Genomic DNA, 12,935 nt, shown 5'->3' on the forward strand with positions numbered 1-12,935 from the left:
CATTGTCGCCTCCTCTACATCAAGGAAACCAAGTGGAGGCTTGGGGATTGCTTTACGGAATACCCACACTCGGTTCGCAATAAACAACTGCACCTCCCAGTCGCGAACCATTTCAACTCCCCCTCCCACTCCTCAGACGACATGTCCATCCTGGGCCTCCTGCAGTGCCACAACAACGCTACCCGAAGGTTGCAGGAACAGCAACTCATATTCCGCTTGGGAACCCTGCAGCCCAATGGTATCAATGTGGACTTCACAAGCTTCAAAATCTCCCCTCCCACTACCGCATCCCAAAACCAGCCCAGCTCGTCCCCACCTCCCTAACCTGCTCTTCCTCCCACCTATCCCCTCCTCCCACCTCAAGCCCCACCCCCATCTCCTACCTACTAACCTCATCCCGCCCCCTTGACCTGTCCGTCCTCCCTGGACTGACCTATCTCCTCCCTACCTCCCCACCTACACTCACCTTTACCAGCTCCATCCCCGCCTCTTTGACCTGTGTCTCCTCTCCACCTATCAGCCTCCCCCTCTCTCCCTATTTATTTCAGAAACCCCTTCCCCTCCCCCATTTCTGAAGGGTCTAGGCCCAAAACGTCAGCCTTCCTGCTCCTCTGATGCTGCTTGGCCTGCTGTGTTCATCCAGCTCTACACCTTGTTATCTCAGATTCTCCAGCATCTGCACTTCCTACTATCTCTGACTCCATCGTTCTGCTGTCAAAAGCATTTATCAGATTAAATGGAATCTTTTAACTCAGAATCTACTTTAGTCTCTGCAGAGAAAACAGACATTAATATCCTATTTACTTTATTCCCAGTGGAAAACAGCATAATTCCTGCAGAAGTTGCCAACAGCATAGCTTTTTCTAAAAATAAAACAAGCCAAAATTGTACGTCATCATTCAGGTGTTTGTTTTAAGCACTCCTTGAGTTTCTGGTTCTATTATTAAGTTTTTTTTTGCTAATGTTTGTAAGATTAGGACATTTTTTTGCTGGAAAATGGAACACTTTTTTTTCCCCCCAATTCCAAACAGGTCGTTTTAGCCTCAAGCATCCTTGGTGTAGTGTTGTCTGCTCAGCAGCATAAATGCATAACAGCCCCAAGCTCAGAAGAGCACCTTCTTCTTTCATACAGTTTTCTCATAGTACAGGATGTCGTTAAGCATTTTCAAAATTGTCAATTAGTATCATCAATTCAGAGATGATTTATCCTACAGGTCCATTCAGATGACCAGGGTACATTTGGAGTTAAATTCTCAATCAGTAGACAGAATAAATGAAGCAGATTTAGAGAGGACGAACTAACCTACTGCATCAGCCAGTCACATACAAGTAGCTTTAATAAACAATGACCACACTCAATCATTTTCTGCCCTGGATCTTTCCATATTACACTTTCCAAATGGAAATCGATATTTCACTGCACAGAACCACACTAGGAAAAGGAAAATTATTTTGTCAGACATAATTGCATGACACACATGAACCGATGCTCGGGAATGGTTTTGAAAACATCCATTCAGATAATAGTGCACATTAAAAGATTTATGATAATGCAATATAAATCAATTTGGCTCCACTTTTCAAACTTTGCAACTCAATTCGATTCAAAACCAATTCTTCACATTGTACCACAACTGATGTCAAGAATTAACTACTCACAAGTACATTACGATACAAGCAAAAATACAGTTTCATTATGTACAATTTTCAGATACAACCCAAAATACATCCGAGGTTCAGTCAGTTCCAACTTATAAATCAGTCAGTGTTAACAGAAAAATATTGTGACCTCACAAAATGTATCTAAATTTGATTTAGCAGTTTCACAGTGAAGTGATGTGAACCTGCCAAAAGCTCAAAAGTAATCAAAGAGATAGCAAGAACTGCAGATGCTGTCGTCAGAGATAACACAGTGTGGAGCTGGAGGAACACAGCAGGCCAAGCAGCATCAGAGGAGCAGGAAAGCTGATGTTTTGGGTCGGGATCCTTCTTCAGAAATGCATTTCTGAAGAAGGGTCCTGACCTGAAACGTCAGCTTTCCTGCTCCTCTGATACTGCCTGACCTACTGTATTCCTCCAGTTCCACATTGTGTTATCAAAAGTGTTCTACACCTCTTTTTCACTTGGCTCAATTGTAAAAAGACATTCAGCTCCTGTTCATATATCTTTGAGAACTATACAACATTTCTGGTCCTCAGACACATACAAGAGAGTGGCTACTCTGTGGCCTCTCTCAAAAAGAGTCATAGGGGCTTTATTTTTGAGAATGAGTTCACCAAAAATCTCCCTTTCCCCTTCATGTCCTTGAATGTGTTGTTACCCACCAAATCAATGCTGAATCCTGGCTGAATTTTATGCTCCCCACTCTCTACCATACAGGCTGCCTGCCTGTTTGGCCAGCTTGCCCTGCAACCATTAAACACCCAGTGAACTTTCAATTGGCTCAAGGCAGAGCTTTCTCCTCCCCGTATTAAAAAGGGCAAGTTTAGTTTTTTGGGGAATTGTCAGTCAGAGGGTCGATAGTTTTTTTTGTCCCAGCAGTGACACAAGAAGCAGTGCCCACTGCAGGCAGATACAAAGCAGTGATGCCAAAGGAGTCCGAACCTTTAAGTCTAGGACTAGCCAGAGCCAGACAGAGTTTTTGGGTGGGACAGAGACTAGGTTCATCAGGGTGGGAGGATGGGGGCCACCAATTTAAATTGGGGTCCCATTTGGGTGGCAGGTTGGCTCAGTGGTTCGCACTGCTTCCTCACAGCGTCAGGGGCCCAGTTTGATTCCAGCCTTGGGCAACTGTCTGTGTGGAGTTTGCACAGACTCTCTGTGTCTGTGTGTCCTCCCACAGTCCGAAGACGTGCAGGATTGGCCATGCTAAGTTGCTCATAGTATCCAGGGATGTGCAGGCTAAATTGATTAGCCATGGGAAACGCAGGGTTACACGGATAGGTAGGGGGTGGGTCTGGGTGGGATGCTCTTTGGAGGGACGGTATGGACTTGTTGGACCAAATGGTCTGCTTCCACACTGTAGGGATTCTAAGATTCTAAGGAGGCATTATCTTTACTAGCCTGGCCAACAATCCACCAGTTAAAATCGCAGCAGTGGCAGGAAGCCCGTTAATGAAATAGTCATTCATCGCTAAAGTCGCAGAAGGAGGTGGCAGGTGGTATGGAGTAGCCACTGGGGATGTGCCACTAGCATGGTACCGAATCTGACATCCACACCCCCACCTGCCATCCCATCCTGGGAGTGGGGTTGGGGCCGGACCCTGAAATTCCAGCCTCGAATGTTTGAATCTTTCCGTTCAGGTTTTCGTCACTGCTACAGAATGAAAACTAATCAAAGTCAGAAATTACATAAATTGTGCCTGATCTGTATTCTCCTTCTTTATCCTCCTCAATATGTGCGAATTTAACAGAATTTCAGCAATCGCTGGAATGATTTGCCTCCATAGCCTAATCTACAATCACCAGAAAATTTCCCAATCTTCCAATAATCTCTGATGCTTCCTCAATTACTGAAACTGGTCCGCCCTTTGCGTAACTCTCAGTAAAGAGGAGATGGTCAGCTTCTACATTATGCTGATCACAGAGTTGTACCTCCACTAACCGCCCCGCTGCCTCAGGGTTATCAGGTGGCATGGGCAACATTGGGCAGAATTTAATGCCCTCCTGGCAGGTTTGAGGATATTTAATAGGACAGGTGAGATCCTGCTGTACAGGCACATTTGAGTATTCTTGCAGATGAATTGCAAAAAAAAAGTTAGCATGTAGGTTAAAGTAAGTATTGAGAAGTCAAATGGCCTCTATTTGAAGGGGAAGAAAATAAAAAGTAGGGAACTCTTGTTTTAAAGAAGCAGGGCATCGGTGAGACAGCACCTGAAGTATCGGGTACAGTTTTGGTCACCTTCCCAAATACCTTGCATTTTAAGCAGCTTCAGAAGGTTCACTTGGCTGATTCTTGGGATAAAGGTGTTGTCTTTTGAGGAACGGGTTGTGCCATTTGGATATATACTTACTGGAGTTCAAAACAATGAGACAAAACAAAACCAGATTCTGAAGGGGCTTGGCAGAGTAGATGCTGAGGGGATGTTTCTTCTCATGGGGAGTCTAGAACTGGGAGCATGGCTTATAAATACAGTGCCTCCCATTTTTAATCAATCAATCACTCATTGGATATGGGTGCTGTTCGCTGGGCCAGCATTTATTGTCCATCCCTAGCTGTCCTTGAGAAGGTGGTAGTGAGCTCCCTTCTTGAATTGCTGCAGATCGACCCACAATGTCATTAGGGAGGGAAAGTCCCAGGATTTTGAGCCAATGACATAAGTCAGGATGGTAAGTGGCTGGATCAGGAATTTGCAGGTTGTGGGTTTCTGCTGCAGATTCCTTTGAGACGGTCTTTCTAGATTGTGCCGAGAATGTCCTTCTGTTTTCTAAATTAGAAAACACTTTTCTAACTATATCTTTTCAGAAGTTTATGCCTATTCAAGATGTAAGTGTCTTCCAAAAGTGATCAGAATTTACCATCAACATTCTGAGACAAAGTAATGAGGTGTACAGAAAGGCCAACTTACATAGTCAGTGAATCAGCTTGACAAAAACACGTAGCTATCACAAATATACTTTAAAAGACATAAAGTACCCATTATTTTTCAGACCTGTGATTGCAGCTCATCGTAAATCATAGCAGATGCTGAAATTGACAATTTAGAATTCTCTGCACAGTGCAGTATGCACAATATGTGGGAAAGGTATTTCAGGCAAATACAATTTCAGGGTCTTAGAATGCAAGAATAATCCTCCCAGTTTAACTGTAATACTGAAGATGGCTATCTGCCTGTGCTCAGCCCCTCCTGTTATAACACAAACCTTCACCACTGCTCATTACGGTGCAAAATCCAATTTCTGCTGCCATCCTCTTTCCCAGTCGAGCTAGGAAACGGTGCTGCTTGGTCTAATGTCTGAGAGGAAAACCACCTGATGGCCTAATGTATAGGCTCCTGTCTTAAACATCATGTAGACTATTGCATGACAGCAAAGAGATACAAGTTACATTAGTACAATAAACATTGTTAGAGGCCTCGGTGTTAGGTCATCCCCTTTTGAGATTCGTAGCTATTCCCAACACTATCCTCCGAAGCCAGAAGTCCGTACGACATCACATTGGGCGGTGCTTAATCCACTCCCAGCATTATTCTTTTCAGATCCTTTCACCCTTCCTCACAATCCCAGCAGCGTCTGCATCTAGTGCAGATTCCTGCAGGTAGCAGCAGGGGCAGCTTTGGGCCCAGTCAGTGTCCCAGCGGCATCAGCAGTGGCTGCATTAGTGCGGTGGGCCTGAAACAGACTCATAGCAGCGGCAGAGTCGCGTTTTGGGCTGGTGCAGTACCCGGCAGCATTTGTGGCATCTGCATTGATGAGGTCCAATGAGGACTCACAGCGATGGGGGCAACGGTTGAGGCGAGATGGTGCCAAACAGTGGACTCGTGGAAGGGGACTCATGCCTGGCCACCAGGCCCATGGCCCACAACACAGCACTTAATAAGAAGGAATGTAAAATTGGACACTTTCTTTATTTTTTCATTTTTCTTCCTTTATATTCTATGTTTTGGTTTATTTTTCTTATGTTTTAGGATGGCGCCAGAGACTGGCGTTTCTATTCAATACTTCTCATTGTATTTTCAAGATACAAATGACAATAAATAAATCAAATCAAATCACATCCCCTTCCTGCTTGCTCCCCTTCCCCTGCTATCCCACTCTTCCAAGACCTACGTTAGGATTGCTGCCAGCAGCCTGAAATTGAAATCCACATCATCAGGGAGCTACACAGTACATAATTCAACTAAATGAGGGCCAAGGTCTAGTATTAGATAGGGCCTGGAACCTCCTTGCCATTGACAATCCGTTTTTGAAAAGCTTTTTTGTTAAAATGAAACAAAGGTCAAAGAAACAAAGGCTAAAATAAACCACAAAGATGGAAATTTGTGACTCACTGTGTGCTTATTGAACCTAGTCATATTTTAAATCAACCATTGAGGTTTGAAATTATGCAGTCGGCATTATGTATTATGTACTCATGCAAAATTCTTTGGTTTACTATTTCACTCGAGGCTGTTGGCCCATTCAAAATGAAAAATGCTTTAAGTGCGACAGTGCTCCTTACCTCCACTTCACACTCAAATTCTGTGCCATCCAGAAGGGCCACCTTGCATGGCATGGTCTTTGGTTTTTTGGATCCTTTTAATGGAGATTTGGGGGTTTTGCCAGGTGTGGTCCTTTCTGAAGTTTTGTCATCATCTGTTTCTCCAGCGTCCAACTCTTCAACCACTTTTGGAATGTTTTCTGCTTTTTTATCTTTTTCAGCATTCTGTTGGAGGGAAAAACAGTCTTAATTGAAGGCTACAAATGAAATAAATTAAGACAATTTCCTACCTTTCACTTATGCACAGATAGGTTTTACAAATCAAAATGGCCAAATATATTTTTAAATACTTTAAAATTTTAAGTTACGTGCTTTTCCACAAAATCTGGGCCAAAGACGTAATATAAAACTTATTGAACAACATTTTCGGAATTCTGTGGTTGGTCCTAAATATGATTAAGATTCCAAATAATCAACAAATTCATTACCATACTATTACAAATTTAGAACCTTAAATTGTCACATGAATATCTCTGACAAAATAATTATGCTTCACGGGTACTGCAGAAAAAATGGCAAATATTCGTTAGATCTTTGAACTCAATTTTGTTGATCAGAAGTCATTTTTAAAAATGCATTTGTGGGACATGGGCATCAATGGCTGGGCCAGCATTTATTGCCTGTATCTAGGTTCCCTTGAGAAGGTGGTGGTGAGCTGCCTTCTTGAACTGCTGCTGTCCATGTGCTGTAGGTTGCTGCACAATGCCGTCAGGGAGGGAATTCCAGGATTTTGACGCAATGACAGTGAAGGAACAGCAATATATTTCCAAGTTGGAATGGCGAATGGCTAGGAGGAGAACTTGCAGGTGGTGGTGTTCCCATGTATCTGCTGCCCTTGTCCTTCTAGATGGATGCGGTCATGATCTCAACAGTAGTTAAATAGGATCCCTCTTTCAGTGTCAATTTCTTAAATATTTAAACTCTCTCATTTATATATTTATCTCATTTAAAATACAGTTTGAGCTCAGAGTCAAAGAAATTGAGCTAAATATTTTAAGATATGTTTAGTTAATAAATGCAGACAGCAAATAGTTGAAAAATAGCTTATGGTTAAACAATTATTGCAAATGCCACTAGGATGCAACGATAAATTTTTCAGTATAACGAAATGGATCAAATAGGTTTTAAAAATCCAGCACTGCAAGAGAATCATTACGATTTCCACGAAAGATGTGTCACCACTTATTCCCAGAGCCTCCGTGAATTATGATTAACAAATAAAGCAGTAGATTCTGTCTGGTGGCTAGCTCAATACTGATTTCAACAGTTACTTTAAGACTGATCAATGAAGTCTATAAAACAAAATACATTCCAATCATGTAGTAATTGCTGTCTTAAAAGGGGACACAGCAATATTTCATTTGATTGCATGAGGTAATTGCCTTTTGTAATAACAAACTAAAATTACAAGAGTAACCTTCATGAAATTCCTGATTTTGTTTGATGTGTGGCAATATGTCTGCTGTTTTACGTCGAGTCTCATATCCCTGTGTTATTTGTCCTACACTCCAGTTTAACGTTAAGGTGCGGAACCCAGAACTGAGTGGAATACTCTAGATGAGGTCTAATCAGGTCAATGTACAGCTGTAACATGAATTCTAACCTTTTATATTCCAGCCCTTATATAAAAGGTCAATATTTCACAAGGCTCTTTTTGAGACCGGTCACTAGCTTGTAGTGAATTCTGGCCTGGAATCCATAAATTACTCTGCTCATCTACAGTTCTTAGCATCTCACCATTTAAAAGATACCCATCCTTCCATCTAATCAATCTTGCTTCAGTTTAAAAGTGGATAATCCTATACACTTGCTTGTAATGAGCTTCATCTGCCACAATCTTTATTCATTTATTTAATCTACTAATATTCCTTTGCAATGTTTGGTTCCCATCTATGCTATTTATTGTGTCATCTAGCTTAGTACTCTGTTCCATCATGTAAGTTTTTGCTAAGTATGATGAAAACCAGAGGTTTCAATATAGATCCTTGGGGAACAACACCAGGCACATTCAATGGTCCATGTCCATTATCATTAATCCATGCGTCTAAGATAGTAAATAATTTAAGTCTACATTGTTCTTTCTCCTGATCTTACAATCTCGCACTGACACCTTTCCCAAGATTGATAAGGCTTCACCTGTACCAGTTCTATTTGATATTCTGCACTCACTCCTTTCCCTCCCAATCCATGTTACAGCTGTACATTGACCACAATAAGGCTTTTCATTATTCGGTCTCTGCATTCAATCCCCTATCATTTCCATCACCTCCACCGCAATGTTACCAATCATCAGTCCACTCCTCTTTTGCTATTCTGAAGGGACTGATCCTGGTCAACTCCTCAATCACAGAGACCTCCCCGCCCCAATCACCCCAAACATTCAGAGGAAATGCCACAAGTGCCCTTTGACCTCCATCCTTTGCATATTCCAGAATGCTAGCCATGGTTGCGTAAAATAACAATTTTTTGCAGTGCAATTTTACTGTCTTCACTGCACAAAACACATTCTCTTCAGCACAGGAAAGCAGATTGAATAGCAACTTTGCAGAACACATCCAGTCAGTCAACAAGTGTGACTTCGATTTTCCAGTTATCTGTCATTTTAATGCTCTGCTCCACCTTCATCTTTGACCTAACATAGCTACAATGAACCTCAATGTAAGCTTCAGGAACAGCACCCCATCTTAAGATCAGGCACTGTACAGCTTCTGGACTCAATGCAAAGTTCAACAAATTCAGACCAGACCATTTGCTCTCATTTTTTTCCACGTGACAGTCATTGACAATTCTGCAATTCCCATTTACACCATCTCTAGATGCATTTTTAATTTCTTTAAGTGTCTCATTCGCATTCCCCTTTTGCCATACTCAAGTATCACTTATGTCCTTTAATTTCTCTTGCCATCCACCCTATCAGAGACCTTCCCTTTTGTTCCCAATTCCCCCAGCCTAGACAGCCTTTCCCTCCCTTAGTACTTGCTTAAAACCTGATGAAAAGTTACAGCCTGAAATATTAATCTCTTTCTCTTACTCCCCAGTTACTGCCTGATCTGCTGAGTATATCTGGAGATTTTTCCATCTGAGCAGATTGCTTTCTGTTCCATGCACCTGCATTTTTGCTCATGTGTATGTTCAGTGCTACCTTGCTGAATACCTGGCAGCAGTTTTATTAATAGCATCATTGACTCACTTAACAGTCATGGTTGTTGAATTCTCAAAAAAAAACAAAGGCACTTCAGTCATGTTTGAACCTTTACAAATTCATGCTGCTTTCTGAGTAACTAAATTTTGTCCAGTTCCTCAGTCATTTTGTCTTTAAAATAGGTTGTGAACTCGGGGTTTCTCTCTTTTTATTTCATCAAATAATGAAGAAACACTAGCACTTTTCCACCTCAAGGGGACAATTCCTGAGTCAAGGGTTTTGGAAGACCACGACTAACAGATTCAACAATTTCCTCACTTCTTTTATTTCCCTGGGGAAGAAATTGCGGACTCGTAGAAACTCATCCATCTGTCATCTCATTAAATTTCTCCATTACCGTGTGTCTATATATTTGCATCCAAATAGCTTATCTCCTCGACTTATTCGTAGTTTTCTTCGGTTCTCTAGCACTGTTGCTCCTTGTATTAAAACTGATGCTTATGCACCAAGCACCCCTCAAAACCTACACCCAAATTTCAAGTGTACTTTTGTTGCACTGAGAGAAACCAAGATTCCAGGCATCATGGTAGCCTGTCATCTAGCTCATTTATACACATCTAAAATTAAAAGACGAGATACAGCTTGGCTCCTGCATGTATATAAAAAATTGCAAGCAGTGCCTGCAATCACCTGATCTTGCTGGTTAGTGTTGGTATCTGCTGGTTTATGTTCTTTATTGGCTGCCAGCTCTTGTTGCACAACAGGCTGCTGCTCCTGTGAAGGGGGATCCTGCTGAACGTTCGTCAATTCAGAATCCGTGCCGGATTCTGTAGCCATAGTTGCAAATTATTCTGAAAAAGAGAAAATTAGATGCTAAGTATAAAATAAAAGCTTCAGAAGGAAGCAAGACAATCACATATACTTAGTGAACAGAGCAGGACAATTGATATTGAATACTGCCAATATAGAGACACACAGCATGGAAACAACACCCTTCAGTCCAACTAGCCCATGCCAAACATTTTCCCAAACTAAACTAATCCACTTGCCTGCGTTTGGCACATATCCCCCCCCAAACGTTTCTTATTCATGAACTTATTCAAATGTCTTTTAAATATTGTAACTGTACCTGCATCCACCACTTCCTCTGGCAGTGCATTTCCCCCACAAACCACCACTTATGTAAAAAAATGTTGCCCCTCATGTCATTTCTAAAACTTTCTCCTCTAAGCCTTAAATATATGCCCCTTAGTTTGGAACTCCCACACCCTCGGGAAAAGACCCTTGCTGTTCACTTTATCTATGTCCCTCATGATTTTATAAACACTTTTCAGCATTTATTAGAATCTGCCATAATAAATTACTGGTCACCCACTATGCCAGCAAGATAAAAAGCAATGGCGTGGTAAATAAAAGTATCAGTTTCTCAAGAAAGCAAATTACTAGGTTGTGCCCTGTCATGAATGTTGAATTCATTGCAACGTCAGCAGCCAATGCACATATTGCATTCAATACCGAATATCTCAGTACTGGGGGTTTTCACAACAATTTATAAGTTGTAAGCAGTTTTCGTTTATGAATATAATGTAAATGAAAATTCTCTCTGCTTGTTTTTTTCACATTTACAGAATCTGATTAGAATCTACTCTTCAGAAAAAAAAACAAGGGCACATCTGGAATTCATTCAAGTCAGCATCAATTTCACAGAAACAAGAAACCAATGAATTGCTATAACTTGGTTGATCAACATGTTTGCAAATTAAAGATTGAAGCGCTCCTTACTATGTAATTTTTTTTGGGCTGGGGGATGAATGGCAATAAGTGGGGTGTCAATAGATAGCAATGAATCTTGCTGTAGCTATGAATGAAAGAGAAAATTAATTCCAATGAAAAGCAGAGGGAAAAGCTTTTAATTGTACAAATTAAAACATTTAAATGTTAAAAATGCAAAGTTTTTAAATCAAAAAGTTCCAAACCTTTCCAAGAGATCATGCTACTGAATCCCCTACCAACTTTGTGCCTTCAACATTTGATTTTCTTGGTGACTTTAATTGACAGTATTGGGTTCTTCCATTATAAGGCAAGGGATAGATAGTGCACAACAGACTTTAAGTTACATAGTCCATATAGCTACTTATGTTTTACACACACAAACCTTGATTGAAAGCCTAAAATGTCAACTTTATGAAGGCTTTGTCAGCATTTCCTTGGTAGTCACCTTTTGCTAGCTTCTCAAGTTAGTGGCAGCCAGTTATCGTACCCATGCATTAATGGCAAGTCAAATGAAGGGGAACATATCCTTTTAATAATGCTTCACATAGCAATTTAAACTTAAATTTAACTTTTGTTCCTGCCTTTAACAAAATTAGGAATCTGGTTTTGAATGAGAACCCTTCAATTAAGTCTCAAACATTAATTTGGAGAAGAACCTTTTACTGTTACAAAATTTTAAAATTTCAAAGCAATATCAATAGACAGATCAGGTAAGCAGAAGCGATAGATGGAATTCAGTCTGGAGAAGTTTCAGGTGATACAATTTGGGGAGGACAAAGGATAATTTTGAAAAAAAGTCTAAAGGAACGTTGGTGAGCATTGTTACAGTAGCAGGACAACTAGGCAGGGTGGAAAATGAGGCATCAGATAATTTCTTTTTCTGGCCAAATACTGTAGTATATTCGTATGCTGGTTATGACAGAAAGATAAATAATATTAGTTAGGTGATAATTTTGTTCATTCAATATAGATGAAGCAATATTATGAATTAATAAGACAGTAAGACATAGGAGCAGCAATTAGGCCATTCGGTCCACCGAGTCTGATCCGCCATTTAATCATGGCTGATAAGTTCCTCAACCCCATTACTAGTGTCCTAATATTTCATTACACATTCCTGCTCCTTTCAGGCTCTCAAAAGACAAGGAGAAGATTTAGAACTATGCTTTGAGCAAATCAATAGTGGTCCTTCAACATATGATCTGCCCAATTATGATCAAAACTATAACAAGAGCCAAAGAACAGTGCAAAGTTCTGCTTTGCATATTTTTACATCTGAAATATAGCGATATACTTACTCTTCAGCCACCTACAGGTCCATAAGTTTTAATCCTTTAATATTAAAGAGTAACACAGAAGTTTCTTGATAGATGAAGGAAGTGATAACTCATTCAAGACACACTAAAGTACTACAATGGAGATTCACAGATTCATGTAGAAGGATAACTACTCCTTTACTAGCTTTCCCAAGTCACAGAAAGGGAGGAGTGAATAGCCAAAGTAATTATAAGTCAGTCAGATCAACCTCAGCAACGAGAAAACTAGTGGAAAGAATTTGAAAAGACGGTACAAAAGTGGCACGGAATACTAAGGACAGTCAGGATGGATGTGCAGAGTAAAAGGTACTGTCTGCCAAACATGGTTGAGAGTTTCTGAAGGAGGGTCCTTCAGGGTATGCATTTGATGTAGCCTACTTGATTTTAGCAAGACTTTTGACAAGGTCCCACATAGGCAGAGCGTGCACTAAATCAACAACTCATGGAATCAAAGGGCAGAGTCTTCCAGTTGAGGAGGCAGCAGATTGAGAGATCTGACAGCAGC

The 12,935-nt window shown here is 40.8% G+C and overlaps 1 protein-coding gene across 7 annotated transcripts in view; it reads right to left on the reverse strand.

Moving 5' to 3' along the window:
- LOC109914729 (band 4.1-like protein 1) overlaps positions 1-12,935 on the reverse strand; it is a 266,765-nt gene that overhangs the window by 112,106 nt on the left and 141,724 nt on the right. For all 7 annotated transcript variants that reach the window (XM_048608295.1, XM_048608293.1, XM_048608291.1 and 4 more), the window contains exons 2-3: positions 10,032-10,192; positions 6,161-6,364 (exon numbers count right to left, since the gene is read on the reverse strand). In XM_048608295.1, the coding sequence (XP_048464252.1) occupies positions 6,161-6,364; positions 10,032-10,178 (351 nt within the window). In that variant the 5' untranslated portion in view covers positions 10,179-10,192. The remainder of the gene's footprint in view (positions 1-6,160; positions 6,365-10,031; positions 10,193-12,935) is intronic.

This window comes from Rhincodon typus, chromosome 19 (genome assembly GCF_021869965.1).
Source record: "Rhincodon typus isolate 14 chromosome 19, sRhiTyp1.1, whole genome shotgun sequence".
NCBI classification, from domain to species: domain Eukaryota; kingdom Metazoa; phylum Chordata; class Chondrichthyes; order Orectolobiformes; family Rhincodontidae; genus Rhincodon; species Rhincodon typus.